At 40.9% G+C, this 17,519-nt stretch overlaps 1 protein-coding gene across 1 annotated transcript in view; it reads right to left on the minus strand.

The window, feature by feature from the left end:
• Positions 1–1,985: 1,985 nt before the first annotated feature.
• RABGAP1 (RAB GTPase activating protein 1) overlaps positions 1,986–17,519 on the minus strand; it is a 539,836-nt gene continuing 524,302 nt past the window's right edge. The window contains exons 25-26 of the mRNA XM_033960742.1: positions 13,063–13,260; positions 1,986–3,760 (exon numbers count right to left, since the gene is read on the minus strand). Coding sequence (XP_033816633.1) covers positions 3,638–3,760; positions 13,063–13,260 — 321 coding nt within the window. The 3' untranslated portion in view covers positions 1,986–3,637. The remainder of the gene's footprint in view (positions 3,761–13,062; positions 13,261–17,519) is intronic.

A 17,519-nucleotide genomic window follows, 5' to 3' on the forward strand; every position in this document is an offset into this window, starting at 1 on the left:
CCCTTCCTTCTCTATTCCAGTGACCCTGCTTCTCCCCTCCAGTCCAAACGCGACCCTCCTTCTCCCTTCTGTGTCCCAATGCGACCCTCGTCTTTCCCTCCATTCTGCATCCCAAATTTGTGCCTCCCGTGGGTGTTTACCTCCTTTGGCCGGCTCCCTCCTCCCATCGCAGTTCTCTTTGCAAAGCTGCGGCTGCAGTTCCTGACCTTTCGTGCCTCCTGCAGGTGTTTACCTCCTCTTGCCGGCTCTCTCCTTCCAGTAGCGGCCACTGGTTCTTGCATGCAGCTTGCGGCTAACCCAGAAGCCTTCCCTCTGACATGAGTGATGGCTTCTGGGTCAGCCATGAGCCTTGTGCTTGATGAACAATTGGTCTGACCTAGTAAGGCTATTCTTATGTTTTGGGGGGGGGGGTTGTTTGTACATCTTTATTGATTTTTAAACTTTGATAGTGTAATACAAATGATCTTATCAGAAAAGCTGCACAAAAACACACTATTAACTATATAATTATTACATTAACAATTATTTCCTCCCCTCCTTAACTTATTATTTAAACAATAGCACATATAAAATAATTTCAATATTATAATGAAATAAATTAACAATTATTTCCTCCCCTCCTTAACTTATTATTTAAACAATAGCACATATAAAATAATTTCAATATTATAATGAAATAAATTAACTTTTCAAAATATATTCTTATATTTTTAAGAGAACTGCCTCTGGGAAGAGGTAAACACCCGCAGGAGGCAGAAATTTGGGATGGTCAGCAGAAAGATAAGTGAATCGAGCCAGAGTAAAATCGGATCGCAAAGGGGTCGCAAACTGATCAGTACACGATCGGTTTGCTTAGTGAATCTAGCCCTTAGTCTTGTTAACTATCCATTTTTTAATAATTCCTAGCATCCTATTTGCTTTTTTAGCCGCCATGACATAATTGGCAGAAGGTTTCATCATATTGTCTACGATGACACCCAGATCCTTCTTGGGCGCTAACCCCCAAGGTGGACCCTAACATCCGGTAACTGTGATTTGGGTTATTCTTCCCAATATGCATCACTTTGCATTTGTCCACATAAAATTTTATCTGTCACTTGGACACCCAGTCTTCCAGTTTCCTAAGGTCTGCCTGCAATTTTTCACAATCTGCATGCGTTTTAACAACTTTGAACAGTTTAGTTCTTGTACCGATCTCAAGGGTCTAGATAGCAAATATGGAACCTCTCCACCCTCATGATTAGCGACACAAACATGGAGGTAAGCAGCACCAAGCCCTTTTCATGAATGCTGGAGCTTACTGCCTTGGCTCTAGCTTCTACCAGTGGCTGCAGGTCTGTGGTTTGCAGGTCTGCAGCTCACTCCTTCCCCCCATCAATCTACCTTAAAGGTGGTCTTTTGTTGGTGCCTGGTAGCAGTAGCAGTGCACATACATTGCCAGCAGCTTGTGCCAAATTGTTCCTTCTAGCTCATTCAACCTCCTCTGACATCACTTCCTATTTCTGCATTGACAGAATGAGCCACAAGGAAGGCTTATGGCCAGGCCATAGACAATGTATGTGTAACACTGCTACTGCCAGAAACAAAAAGACGACCATCTTTAAGACAAGGAGTGGGGGAAGGAATATGTTGAGGACAGGAGTTAGGCATGAAAGCGAGCAGAAGAGATATTTGGAAGAGAGGAGATGAAGCAACATGATTCATTTTTTTAAATTGTACTTAATGATTAATCGCAGAGTTAATTGTGATCAACATGAAGCCCTCAATAAAATCCATCTTGAGTGCCTAGCTTTTTTATTTTTACATTTGCATCTCTTTTTCTTTTTCATTTTTCTTCTTGTGCCTAGTCTTAAGTTTGCCTCATTAAGCAGCCTAAATTATTTAGTGAAGTGTCTTCTAAATGTTTTGATTTAGAAGATACTCCACTTTTATACTGCAAAATGTATACAGCTACTGTAAAATGAAATATAACAAAGAACCAGAAGTATAATTGTACTATTTTATAATTCAATTTGTGAAGTATACACGCTGCACCTATTCTACCATAATGGCCACACATCAAATGCCAGAGGATGTTACAGTGTTTTTTTGGTATTAAACAAAAGACAATTTAAGCAATTAAGGAAATAGCTTTGACATAACATGTTAGGTTTGTAGTAACTTATTACATTTGCTAGCATTAGTAGAATAACCATGAAAAGTTGAAATACAAAATAAACCAAATGTTTTATATACAAACCAGTGCCTCTTGTTATAATTTGTTTGCTCAAACCACACACCGATTTTAGTCACCGATGCAATAGATATGTCAACATAACACAAACCATTATAAATTAAAAGAAAACATACAAGGTGCAAAACCTCCATTCAATAGTTTTCTGGTGAGAACTTCACACAACAGTCCATCAGTTGATGAATATAAAAAAATCCCAATATTCTCTTCAGAACTCACCTGTCCCAAACTTTAGGTTATCATAAAATCACACACAAAGGTTAAAAAAAAGGAGAAGAAAAAAACAATTATGGCATGTACAGATGAATGATTTTTTTCTTTTAAATTTCTTTTTTCTCATTCATACCTCTGTGCAAAACTAAAATCCCTCTGCTGAAGTAGCCCCCGTAGAACCTCACAGAAGACCCGGTACAGAATTTCATAGCATGCTGGAGCTGGCTATCACACATAACAGAACTTCTTTCTAGAGGTAAACAGTGTGACAGACAGTGGACTGTGGCTGTCCCTGAAACAGGACTGAAAGGCTACTTGAAGATGCTGAACGAAACTGACAGACCAGGTAAGGTATTCTGATGTGTGTTTGGGGGTGGAATCACAGAGCCATCATATGAAAGCTGGCTGGACTATTCATGATCAAAATACAGTTGCATAGAAATGAAAATGTGTAAAATGCAAAATGGATACCAAAGTGAGAACACAATGGGAGCATTAGCGCTAACATTAGCTGTGCTTTACTTAACAGGTTTGGTTGAAAATAATGTGTTTTCTTACTATCATCAGAAAATTTCATATACAGGTACCTACGGCGGTGGAATGCTGTATTGCATTAAAAAAGTCAATAAAATATTATCAAACAAAAAAGTTATAGTAAAAAGCTCAATTCACTCATATTTCTCCAAGATTTATGGTGAAACACCCAACTTACCATCTGGCACAGAAACACTTTTTACCTTCAAAACTCTTATCCCTAGTTAAGTGTCCTGGTTTGTGGCACTGACACAGATCTTAAAAGAACTATTTTTTTATTGTTAGTGACATTATAACCAAAACAAATTTTTAAAAAACTGATAGTAATTTTAAAAAATCCCTATCATAAGTAAACTTGATGTTATTTTTCAGGCTGAAATAAACAAGAAAATGGAGTGTTTAGTTTAGGAAATGAGCATGGTATTTTGATCTAGATAACGTGACCTGTCAAATATCAGTAGTATGAAAGCTTTCTTCCTTTCAAAAGTATATATGAATGTCGGCACTCTATCACTGACCTATTTAATTCCAGACAGTGCTGTGTTTCTAGTTTATTTACAAACTGGTCCTCTTACATGTCACCGATGTAAAATCTCTGGCCAAGGAAGGCAACAAAAGGTATTGTGTTTGAAAATGTGTTTTGATAAACATTTTGCTTTATGAAGTCTCTTTTCCTTGAACGCCCGTCGCCGTTTTTATGGAGCTAATTGTCCTGTTGAACCATGTCTTCTTTGCAGCTTGAACCTCACTCAGTGCAAGACCCAAATGGTGCTCCAAATCCTGAACAAGAAGAACATTTAACACTCATCAGATTTGATGTTTTCTTCTCAAATTCATAAGCAGGGCTGGCTCAACCTGTGGACCAGGTGAGGCCCTGACTCAGGGCGCCAAATTCCCAGTCCAGTCTACCTTCAGGTTTCTAAAGTGATAGATGCAAGAGTGGGATTTTAGCACCCTTTATCATCAGTTCCCTGAGCCAGTACCCCACCTGGTCTAGCAGGAAGGGGAAACTTGAGGGGGGGGGGGGAAGATACCAGATCAGGGAGAGAGAGATACCAGAGCATGGAGGTGGGGGGGACGCCAGTGCAAAAGTTGGCTCAAGGTGCCACATTCCTTTGAACTGGCCCTTTCATGAGATTAAAACAAGTCTTCACTAGCATCATTATTTGGATTTCAGATATAATTACTTTATCCTTTCAGATATGAATTCAGGGTAATGTACAAATTCAGGTACAAGTGGTAGGTCTCTGCCCAAGTAGGCTTAAATACTAAGTTTATCTTAGGCACTGGAGGGTAAAGCAACTTGACCAAGATGACAAATAGTATTAGTAGAAGTAGCAAGATTTGAACCTTGGCTTATTTGGTTCTTAGCCTGTTGCTGTAATCACCAGGTTCCACTCAATGTTATCAGAAACGCTGATGTTCCACTATGAATAACAAAAGTGGGACGTCTGTTTATGCCAATTAATTACAGTTTAATTTCTACAACACAAAGCTTATTGTTAACTTTTGTATGAACAGCTAGCCAATGAAACAAAAGATTGAGGTTCTCCTCCTGTTAACTTACTAACCAACCCCCTTAAATTATAACTACATCTATTCTTAGTGATGCAAAACAAAACCTAGGTGGCTAGCAAAGGTAAATCAATAAAACTTTTGTAGTGTGTATGTAAACTAGTTGTGTACTATAATTTACACTATCAATGCTTTCTATCTGTGGCAAAATTTTGGACTACCTGTTCTATTCATTTCCTTTTAGATGCAAAAATTCAACAATGGGTCAAAATTATTGGTACTATTTGTGGTAAGTGACATTATTGTTTAATTATAATGTGCGAAAAGCATAAAAGAGGTAAAATATCACTACTGCTAAACCATAATTTTGAAAGTAAGCTAGGTAGATTGTGAGCCTGCTGGGACATATAGGGAAAAATGCTTGAGAACCTGAATGCAAAACCATTTAGACAATCTCCACTGATAGGCAGTATATTGAACGATTAGGTTCTTACCTTTGTTAATCTTCTCTCTGTTAATCCATGATGGATAGGTGTTCAATTCAAATATGCAAACCAGGTCACAGCTTTCAGTGACAATCAGAGCTTTCAGCACCTCCCAAATTGCCAGGAGTATAGTGGTCCTTTCAGTTTTGTTACAAAGCAATCGATCACCAAAGGAATAAAACACAAAGAAGGGGTATTGGAATCTTCCCTGCTGACATGATAGATTTCTGTTCTGCAAGTAATAAGAAAACAATTAGAAATAAACATGAAAACATTCAAGAAATATAGCAGCAATAAAAAACAACTTGCTGTGTGCAACAAGCATGAACATCAAAGGAGCCAAAGGATGAATATACAGGAGAATCCCATATTTGACCATCCTGCTGGCAGGAGAAAGATTCAGGCCTGGAAGGAGAAATATCCGAAGCAGAAAAGAAAACAGGCGATACAGAGGGCAGGCTGTATGAATCCATTGTGGATTAACAGACAGAGGATTAACAGAAAGAAGATTAACAAAGGTAAGAACCTAATCTTCCATTCTGTTACATTCTGTATGATAGGTGAAGTACCAGAGCAGTGGCAACGTCTAGGGTGGGACAGAAAAGCCTGCCCACAATACTGAGGCCCCAAAAGCGGAATCCGCTTGAGCTACCACATCTACTCTGTAAAACCTTGTAAAGGTATGGAGAGAAGACCAAGTAGCCGCCCTACAAATTTCAACTGGAGGAACTGCTCAAGACTCAGCCCACAAGGCTGCAACACTTCTAGTTGAGTGCGCCTTGAGAGAAATTGTTGGCTGCTTTCCACATGTGATGCATGTCAATGAAATGGCCATGAGAATCCATCTGGCAATAGCTGGCCTACCACGGCTGAACTGATTAGCCAGTACAAAGAGATGGTCATAAAAATGAAAATCAATGGTCCTTTCTATGTAGTGAAGCAAGACTCCTCACACATCTAGTTTCTGTAATATCTTATCCTTCTTATCCGACCCTGTGGATTGAAAAGCAGGAAGATGAACTTCCTGGTTGACATGGAAATCTGAAACAACCTTTGGCAGGAAAGAAAGAACAGTGCCTGCCTTTGTGATCCAGAGAAAAGTCTCTCTACAAGAGAAAGCTTGCAGTTCTGAAATGCGTCTTGCCAAGATTATCGTCACTAGGAACACTTGTTTGTAAGTTTCAAAAGAGATACATCCTTGAACAGCTCAAAAAGGGCTTCAACACAATGTTGAGGTTCCACGTAGGAAAAAGCAGTCACAAGGGGACCTCAAACAAAGTGCACCTCTCATAAATCTAGTCACATTTGCATGAGCTGTAAGCAAAATTGAACCACTATGCGCCCAAAAGCATGAGAGGCCTGCCACTTGAATCTTGAAAGAAGCCGCTGCCAGGCCCTTCTCTAGGACCACAGGAATAGGAGCACACAACAGCACCACCTGGTCCCTGGCACATCACTGTTGGAAAGCCTTCCAAGCCTTGGCATAGGCCACCATAGTAGAGGACTTCTTCACCCATAAGAAATGACAATGACTACATCTTTGTAGACTCTTTGAATCAGGGCCTTGCACTCAAGAGCCATGCCATAAGACCAAAACACTAGGGGTTCTCCATAGGAACAAGTCCCTTACTGAGAAGACCATAATGAAGAGGAGGAGGCCTGAGACCCCCTGGTCCTGCTTAAGTCAATTGAGATCTGCATACCACAGATGGTGAGGCCAGTCTGGGGGGCCACTAAAATCATGAGAGCTGGATGAGTCATGATCCTGCGGATGACTCAGCCCACCATGGGCCAAGGCGGGAAGATGTAAAGGAGATCCTGGATTGGCCAGGGCTGAACTAATATGTCTAGCCCTAAGCTTCTTGGCTCTGCCCTTCAACTGAAGAAGCGCTTGACTTTCGAGTTCTTGGCTGAAGCCATCAAGTCTATTGCTGGCCTGTCCCAAAGATGCACAATAATCTGGAATGCCTTTTGCGAGAGGGACCATTCCCCCGGATCTAGAACTTGATGACTGAGAAAGTCTGCTTGCATATTGTCTACTTCAGCCATGTGTGCTGTGGAGAGAGCCTGAAGATGCACTTCCACCCACCAGAATAGCATCAAGGCTTCCAGATACATGCAGTATTCCTGGTGCTTCCCTGCCGGTTCAAATATGCCACTGCGATGGCATTGTCGGAAAACCCTTACCGCTTTTCTTTCGATGGTCTTTTCCGGAACTCTTAACACTAGCTTTATGGCCGGAAGCTCTAGATGATTTATGGACCACCTCTTTTGACGGGGGGTCCACTGGCCCTGGATGAAGCAGTCTCCACAATGGGCTCCCCAGTCGAAAAGACTGGCATTGGTTGTGAAAGTCATCCATTCTGTGAGCCAAAGGAACACTGCCTGAAGCCACTAGTGTAAGCTGTTCTTTGCTGTCTCTATCCAGGAAAGTGACATCTGAAGGGAGTGACTACGTGACTACTAAGATAGGAGGGACTCTTGTAGTGAACTCGTGCAAAGTAAGATGTTCTTGTCTTCATAATGATATTTGTCTTAATGATATGTATGTTTAATTGGAAACCGCTTGGTAACAGGTGGTATATAAATTTTTAAAATAAATAATAAATGTGTGCCCTGGCCCAGGGGACAATCTCCAGAAAGGCTGCCATGGAAGTAATACCAGGCAGTGGGGACAGGAAGTGATCCAAGATTTATTTCTGGAGTTTCTGCTTGTATGGCTTGGGAAGAAAAACGTAGCTCTGTGGAGTGTCGAACTGAATGCCCAGATATTTCAGGTTCTGAGTTGGTGCTAGCTGGCTCTTCTTGAAGTTGACAATCTATCCCAGCCGCTGTAGAAAAGTCACCACTGTCCGCACTGCTTGCTTGCACTCTGGCTTGGATGGAGCTCTGATCAGCCAATCATCCTTAGGGGTGCACTTGGATCCCCATTCTGCGGAGACGAGCAGCAACTACCACCATAACCTTGGTTAAAGTGAGGGCAATGATTGCCAGTCCGAAAGGAAGGGCTGCAAATTGGAAATGTTACTGGAGAACATGAAAGACCAAATATTTCCTGTGTTCTGGGAAGAAGGGAATATGAAGATAGGCTTCTGTTAAATCCAGAGACACCAGGAATTTCCTCGGAGTCACTGCCACAATGACCGATCGGGCTGCTTCCATGTGGAATTTTCAGAAAGGCATTGGCTGCCTTGAGATTCAAGATGGACCTCCAGTCATCTGTGCTTTTTCTTGGGCACAATGAAGTATAAGGAGTATCTGTCTGAAACTGATTTGTCTTTGGGGACCGGCTATACGATTTGAATGTCTAAGAGCCATTGAAGCATGGTTTGGACCCATGCCTCTTTTTCCGGCCTCCCAGCTTGAGAATCTAGAAACAAATCCCTCTCATATGATGTCCAGCACCCATTGGTCTAACGAGATCAGTTCCCATTCCCTTCAGAATGCTGATAACTGCCTCCCCAATGTGTGGAGGAACGATTCGAATCCTGGCATCATTGGGGCTTCTTGGAGGAAGGGTTGATGTGAGACCCAGAGGTTTGCTAGCATCTAGGATTGCTATAAAGTTGTCTGTACCCTTGGAAAGATCTCTGGATGGAAAAGCTCGTGTTACTTTGGCATGACCAGCGGGAGGCACAAAAATTACTTTGTCTCCCCCCCCAGGGGGCAGTGAAGTCTACTGTCCAGCAGTGATTTAGGGTGGCGTTCTGCCACATTGGTCGTAAGATCATCAAGACCTTTGTTCAAGGGCAGCCTGCTTAAGGTTGCTTTAGAAGCAGAATCACCAGCCCATTTGCTGGATCCAGAGCATCCTGCGAGCAGAAACTGCATAATATGTGACTTTGCCCAGGACCCTAATAAGGTCATACATGGCGTTCACCACATAATCCACTCCTTCCATCACCAGTTTGGGGCAGGCATCCTCCTCCGTCGATGACACCCCTTCTCAGTCTCATGTGACAGGTCAGGTCAGCAAACGATGATGCCGCCACTGCCTTGAAGCCTAAAGACACCACCTCAAATTGCCTCTTTAAAATCATGTCCATTCTCTGATCCTATGAATCCTTTAGCATCACTCCTCCTTCGTTAGGGAGGGCAGTGCACTTGGTGACTTGAGCCACTGCAAAGTCCACCTTCAGCTGATCAAGCAGCTGCTGAAATTCTGGTGCCATGGGTAAAGATTAGACAGAGCTTTAGCCACCCTTAAGGAGATTTCAGGTATCTTCCACAACTCTGTAACCAGAACAGTGATGTCTGGTTGCGCTGGAAAAATGGAGATCTGAGTATTAGAGTGGCTCATGACTGTACACTGAGAAGTGGAAGGCTGAACTCCAATTTCAGTTCTTTAACCGCATCTGTAATAAAACAGTGGACTGATTCAGACTTAAACAGCCAGCGCATTGCAAGGTCATCACCTGGATCATGCCCCACTGAGGTATCCTATTTGATGGATTAAAAAATGGTATCGGTGGACAGTGATTTTGGGAACCAGATCAATGAGAGGTGGTAGAGAAGACTCTTGCTTGGAACTCTAAGAAGTGCCTCTTGTCTGCGAAGTGCGATCTGGGTACGTAAAATAGGTTCTCCATATCAGCTGGACAAATTATGGCGAGAATCCATACACAGGGTCAATACCCGGACCCCCGAGGCTTTAGTGGTATCTACAGACTCCATGCGCTTGCAGTTAGTGCTATCACCGTACTCAGGTAACAGGAAGGATTTTCTTTCCATTTCCTGGATCCACATTGGTTCCCCAGGTCTAGAAGACCTGGAGGGAGCTAAGCCCATAGCTCCCACCCCCTCTTCACATGTGCCGCAGCATGCTGTACAAGGACACTCCTCTGTCGGCAATCCAGCATAAATTTCACAAGAATTAATGAGATTACATTATGAGGAGTCCATCCCTATCGATTTGTGTCAAAATTGAGGGGTTTTGAGGCAGAAAAAAGACTTAGAAAAAAAAGATTGTTTAAAATCTCAGATGGCTGCTGCTAGAAAAATTGCACCAAAATGGCCTGTGGAGACAAAACAAAAAAAACCTAAAAAATAGGGGGTTTAGAGGTGGAATACCTAAACCTTATCCCCAGAATGCCTCAAAATTGACTTTTTCAGACCCTTCCCCCCCCCCCCCAATTTTCCCATAATGGGGCTGTACTCACAATTTTGTGCAGTGCCTGCCTGTCAGCTTTTTTCTCTCTCTGCAGCTGAAGTGAAGGGAAATGATTTTTTGCCTCAGAAACTTCTCCAACCAGTCCAATCTTCTAAATCTTCAGGCTGCCAGTTGGACCAACCCTGACAGAGACCTCTACCCCCATGGAACCTCGAAGCAAGATGGGGGCAGGAAATACACAGCTGGCACCCTGAGGGTTCTTACTCAGGGCACCCTCAGCCTGCGCTTAAGTCTTTGAAGTTGTCAGAAGGCAGGTTTGCTCCCAGGGAAATGGACCCCGAGCTCAGAAGTGGCACACAGCAGGCAGGCCCCACAGATCCACCTGAGGGTTTGTCCAGTGAAGCTGCAGTCCGAATCTGTGGGACCTGCTTCCTTTCTTCGACAGAGATTCCATAAATAAGGGGTATCAGCACCAAAGCCACAAAAAAAGTTGAACTTATGTTGAAAAATGAGGAAAAAGAAGAAAAAAAAGTAGAGCAGATGAGAAATACCTCTGCATGGTTCGCTTGCAGAAGGAAAAAAACGGAAGGGGGCACCAGTGGTGTAGTTAGCGGGGGTGGTCTGCCTTGGGCACCCCCACTGCTTCCCGACCCCCGCGTGCCTCTTCCCTTCCCTCATACCTTTTTAAATTTTTCCTGCATGAGCAGCATTACAAACTTGCTGCCTGCATTGGTGTTACCCCTCTCTGATGTCACTTCTGGGCCCCACGCCTAGGAAGTTATGTCAGAGGGATAGCTGACACGATGCAGGCAGCAAGTTCGCGATATTGCTCATACCTGGAAAATTAAAAAGGTACGTGGGAAGACGGCTGGGAAGGAACAAGGGGGAAGGGCAGAGAAGAGGGTGGGGGAGGGGTGCCACTCACCCTCACTACGCCACTGGGAGGAACTATACTCCTGGAAATGTGGGAGGTGCTGAAAGCTGTGATTGTCACTACTGCAAGACCTGGTTCGCTGGTTTGGATTTAACACCTATCGTATGGAATCCAGAGTGGCTGAACAGAAAAATAATTAATAAAATTGGAAAGTGTATCAGCATAATATTGACCTATTCTAAAGAATTAGGTATTGTTTTTTTAGCACCTCAAGAAGCCAAAAGGAGATTTTGTCATTGAAAAAAAACAAATAAAATCACATCAAATACAACTGCTGCAAGACTGATAGGAAACGAACACTTACTATTAATTACACATTTGATGAGCTATAGGCTCAAAGAGAAAAAGAAGATGCATTGATAACATGCCTACTCTGAAGATAATTATTTCTAATAGAAACCTTAAATCATAGCATAAACCATGGATTTCCTAACTGAGATCCACACCCTTAAGTATGTGCCTAAAGAGCAGTAGGCAGACTGGCCACACAATGAAGTCCTATTGCAACCCTCTTTCCTGCTGCCACAACCATCCTGGAAACATACGAATAAAAGTTCAGAAGAGCAAAATCCCAATTTGTAAAGTATGTGAAATATAACTTCGAATATCTATGTTAATAGGTGTATCAAATACATCACATACAATAAGGGTTGAAATTTTGAAGCTATTTTGTCTTGTGGGAATTCCTTTGATTTTCTCATTGTTTGAGAAAGCAAAATCTTCCATAGAAGAGTAAATTCCAGGTCAATGGGTCAAGATGTGATGTTTCAAAGAAGGTGGTTTAGGAAATGAGAAGATGTATTTTCTTTTTGCAACTGATACTGGAAGATTCAATAGCAATGAAAATGACTGAATGTAAAAAGTCTTTGGAATAGAGTGAGCATGGGAAGGAGGAGCTTGTGAGGGTAACAGCACGGAAAAATGAAAAAGGGTAGACATAAGTCTATGAAAGTCTAAAATAGATGAATGCATTTAGAGAACATATGCACTACTTGTACAGATGCTGGTTCTAACACAACTAGACTACTGCGGACATAAACACCACCCTAGCCCGCAAACTGCAATTCATAGAAAACACAGCAATAAGACTCATATTCAAGCTGAAAAAATATGACTCAATCTCTACCTACTGCAAACAACCTGTCCCAGCCTGAATAAATTTCATGCATAATGTTCCACATACTCAACAGAAGCTCTGCTGCACTACTTATTCACTTATTTTCCTTGTACAGAAATCTCGACAAGCTCCAACTGAACACCTCTCCTCAATAAAACACCTCAAGTACAAATGCATATTCAATACCATGTTCACATATATTGGTTCAAAAGCATGGAACTGTTTCCCCAATAGCCATCAGATTTGAACTGAATTACCTAGCGTTTCATAAGAAACTAAAGACCTACCTCTTCACCTCCATTTGCTCTTCTGGTAACTAACTATTGGACCCAACTTGGTACCCTCTATCTCATTTGGCACCTATACTATGCAACTTACTAGCTAGTCTATTAACCACCTCTGTACTTCTCAAATAACTGAACAATTCTAATCTCTCTATGGAACTATATTTTCTTCACTTTGTTCTGCAAAGTATCAACTTGTATAACCATAATTTCAAATTGTAAGTCACTTTGAATCCGTTTGGACATAATGTGACTCAGAAATCCCAGATTAGATTAGATATGGGCAATAGGTATTTCTGTGGCGCGTAAGACAAGAAAAGTCTCAGTCTGGTTACAAAAAATGTATTTATTTAAAAAGATTTTAAACCGCCTAAAAACCTCCTGATCCCCCCTCTGCATTATTTACAATCATTTTTAAATAATATATTTATTGGGCCTGGAAAGCAGTCTATAAATAAGTAAGTAAACAAAACTAGCACACATCTAAAAGAGAAACAGATTTCCTCAAAATAGCTATGAGCAGACTGTATTAACTGGCCATAAATGCCCTGCTTTAGTGTAGGCAAGAGGAGGAAAGGTTTTTCCCAGAGTTCTGATTGTAGTGCAGTATGTGCAGTATAAAAATGTATTACAATACCTGTATTTTGCACTCTGCTTCCACCAGCTGAAGTTTGGTCTGTGCCAGTTCCAGCTCCATTTCTCTCAGCTGATTGTTCAGATACTCTTTCTCTTCATCTGTGTCCTCACCAGAACCTTCCTTGGCAGAGATAGCAAACTTTACCCGTCCTTCTTTATTGAAAAATTCTCTGCACCGTTCACACCCATCAACTTTTTGCTATCATTAGAAAGATAGAACAGTTAATAATTTGTTTATTACATATACTGTATATGTATATATATATATTTTTTAATTAAACAGTCATGTGAGACTGCAGGTAGCAAAAGAGTAGAACTCCTGGCCTACAAGGAAATTGACAGATATATTAGAACACAGGAAAGAGAATGTCTGACTAGACCAGGGGTAGGCAACGAGGGCCAGAATCCAGTCGGGTGTTTAGGATTTCCCCAATGAATATGCATGAGATCCATTTGCATACAATGGGAGGAAGTGCATGCAAATAGATCTCATGCATATTCATTGGGGAAATCCTAAAAACACGACTGGATTCTAGCCCTTTTTGCCCACCCCTGGACTAGACTGAACATAATGCCTGGGGGAAGAAATTTGATAAGAAAAATCAACAAGGCCATAGTCCATACAAAGCAACCATCTACGAGTAAATCAAATCCAATACTACGTGTTATTGAGAGAATCCTAACAAAAAGGACAAAAGGCCAGAAAAAAAGGAGAAAGATAACAGTTCCTCCTTGAGAAAAAACATACATATTGAGAAAATATTTAGAATCACTGTGTGCAGAACTGTCCTTGATACAAGAGTATCTCAAAGAATCAAGATCACCTAGGATAAATGAGTAAGATTTAAAACATCAAATACAAACATACTACATGTAAATTACAGAAAACCTTACAATCATATGATCCAATAATTTGACAATACCAGAAGAAGCACAAAACCTGCACAGATATCAAGAAAACAGAACAGAATTTAGAAAGAACCCGAAACAGTCCTACATGGAGCTTGGAAAGAGCATCAGTACAGTGAAAATACCATCAACTAAAACAGAAAGGTTTTGGAGATATTTCTGAACTTCTATATATAACCGAGAAGCAGAATGGCTACCTAGTGCACCAAAGAGTTTGGGAACGACAAATCTAAAAAAAATTGTCATGCTCCAGATGAAGTGCTCAGCTTTTGCCTCAAACAAAAACATCCCTACCCCAAATCCTGACAAACTACAAAAATCAACTGATCTGGCAGCCAGACTTAGCACCACAGAGACTAACAACAGGAAGAACACTTCTCCTTTTAAAAGAAGATCTAAGTAACATTCCCAAACATTACATTTATTCTCAGTTACTTTTAAGAGTCCCGAATAGTTCTAAGAACATTTTTACTTTAACAAAGTGTTTGTTTATGGCTTCTCAAGGGAATACTATTACAGTAATCAGGTTACTAAATTAGATTCTTAAGTTTTTCTCTACTTTTTCCCCCAAGAAAATATTGACACAATGCCTTTAAATTTAGGTAAGAAAGATTCTTCCTGTGATTTGGAACTTTTATTTTAGGTGGTGGTGGGGGGGGGGGGGGGGGGTGGCACAGTACTAGAGCAAATGGAAGATGCAGAGAGAAGACAGACAGTGGATGGAAGGAATTGAATGAGAAGAATAGGAAAGTAGAAACCAGACAACAAAGGTAGAAAAAAAAATTTATATTTATTTATTTTCTTTTTTTGCTTTAGGATAAAGTAGTATATTAGTTGTGTTGATAAAAATTTATAAACAAAGCCCTGAAAGCTGAACATCTCTCTAGTTCAGCAGCCAGAACTTTGATTTATAAGGAAGAAATAAGCTAAATATTGCAGTATTGAAGCTTGTATGGATGCTACGGGGATAGTAGTTGCGGGGACGGGGTGGGGACAGTGGTTGTGGGGACGGGGACAAATTTTTTCCCTGTGTCATTCTCTAGTATTGAACTATGGAGCTCCTCAAGAAGCACTGTTATCTCCATTGCTCTTTAACTTTTATATTAGACCAGTTATAGAAATTGTTTTGAAGTATGGAATTCATATTCACTTATTTTCTGATTATATCCAGCTCTGTGTTCCACTAGGTTTAGATTATGACATACAATTGGAGAAAATGAAGATGTGTTTGATAGAGACCAAAAATTGGACTCAACAAATTGCATTGTCTTAAAGCTCAGGTTTTCTGGTATTCATGAGTCTTTCTCCTGAACAGGGATATATATATGGACATACAGTGGTGCCTCACACAACGAACTTAATTCGTTCCAGGAGCAAGTTTGTTATGCGAAAAGTTCGTTATGTGAAACGCGTTTTCCCATAACAATACATGTTGGTTTTTCAGTTCGAGATCAAGATGGCTGCCGAAGCTCTAAGCTGAGCGTCACGCGCTGGTGAGCTCTTCACTTACTTTGGATTCCGCGTTGAATTTTCAGCAGAATGCCCAAGCGGAGGGGTCGGAGCACGGCTGGGGCCTCGCGGAGCTCCGTCGGACCCAGCTTGGGGAACATTGAGGAGCTTTTTCGCCGCATGCAGAGTTCCCTGCAGTCGGAGGCGTTCCCGCTAGAGACGCCCCGAACGGGCAGAACGGAGGCAATCTCTCAGGGACTTGAGACCACGCTAAGCCCCGACACAAGGGCTCCGCCCCCACGCCCTCAGGTTACCAGCTCCCCGCGGGAGGGGGAACTCTCCAAAGAGGGAGTATCTTCAGCCCTGGAGGCCGTTGTCAATCATGGAGGGAGCAGGGATCCAGACTCTCCACATTTCAAGAGAGTCTGTTTGAAGAAACAGAGGAGTCGACAACAGAGGAAGAGCGGACAGATCCAGGAGAGTGATAAACAGGCAGTTTTCACCAGTGGGAGAAGAGTCTACAATTTATTCCTTTCACCCTCAGAGACCCCAAGAGGTAACACTTGAAACTAATCTGGGACCCTGGTTGCTAATATTCCTAATTTGTTAAAACCTCAATTAAATCAAATAGAAAGGGAAATAAAACATCATGATAAAGAAATAAAAGAAGTAAAAAAAGGAAACAACAGAGCTTAGAAAAGAGATTGTCAGCATTAACCAGGAATCAATTAAGACCAAACAAATTTATGAAACAATAATTAAGGACAATACCAATCTTAGAAGAAAGTTAGAATCTTTGGAAAATTTTTCCCGTGGAAATAACTTAAGATTGGTAAATTTTCCTAAGGTCTTGATGATTACACCTCGGGAGATGCTGAAAAGATACTTAATAGAAATTTTGAGTTTGTCTGAAAATATGATACCACCATTTACACAAGTTTATTATCTTCCTACTAATCAACGGAAACAACAGCAAGAGGTTGAACAGGAAAATTTGGATGTGTCCACTATATTGGAATCCTCGAATACTGAAAAGGCAAACCCAGCAACCTTAATATTAACAGTGGCATTGGCCCCGGACAAAAACTGGTTACTGAGACTTTTCTTTAAAAATAAAATGAAAACCTTTTTAGGAATGCAGATACAAATGTATCCTGATCTTGCCAGAGAAACCCAGAGGCGTCGTAAAGAATTTCTACTATTAAAGCCAGGGGTGTTGGCCCTTGGGGCAACCTTTTATTTACGTCACCCATGCAAATGCATAGTGTATTATTCTTCTCAGAAATTTGTCTTTTTTGATCCTTCACAGCTGGTGACCTTCCTGTCACTATCTCGCTTGGAAAAAGAAAAAGGACAATAAGATCTAGCCCTAGATGGGAAGTTATTAGGGAACTTTGAGCTCAACTTAGATTAATCTCAGTATTATTTGTTTTTCTTTTAATTTAAATTGTCCTTTGTACATCTTGATCTTCAAAGTGGACTTGAGTTAAAAATTTAAGTAACATAATGGAGTTTTCTTTTTTTTTTTTTTGAAAATATGGATATGTATTATTTGTTTGTTTCTTTGATTTTTGGACTTTAATATGATGATTATGGCTATGTATCCTTAAACTTAAATTTTTGCTTTCTGTACAAGTTATACTTGATAATTATTTACAAAATGATAAATAAATAATAATAATAAAAAAAAACAATACATGTTAAAAAAAATAATTCGTTCTGTAGCATAAAATATGCTAAGATGACATAAAAAAAGATAAATTTTGGTTATTATTTTTATTTAGATACATCTAAAAACATAATTGTTTTTAAAACAACACACATTTTTTAAATTTAAAGGACAGACTAAGTAGAGTCTAATTTTACAGTGAGAGAGGGCAGAGTCTCAGCGGCAAAAACTGGGACTTAACTGTTCATTTTTTTTTTTTTCTACCGTGTTTCCCCCGATGATAAGGCAGGGGCCATCAAATAAGACAGCCCCCCCTTTTTAGAAAAAAATGTAAAATAAGGCACCCCCCCGCAAATAAGCCACCCACCGATACCTGCGCTTACCCGAATCGGGTGGTACGGTGGGTGACTCCGTGTGGTCCCTGGCACCCC

The sequence above is a fragment of the Geotrypetes seraphini genome, chromosome 10 (assembly GCF_902459505.1).
Source record: "Geotrypetes seraphini chromosome 10, aGeoSer1.1, whole genome shotgun sequence".
NCBI lineage: Eukaryota > Metazoa > Chordata > Amphibia > Gymnophiona > Dermophiidae > Geotrypetes > Geotrypetes seraphini.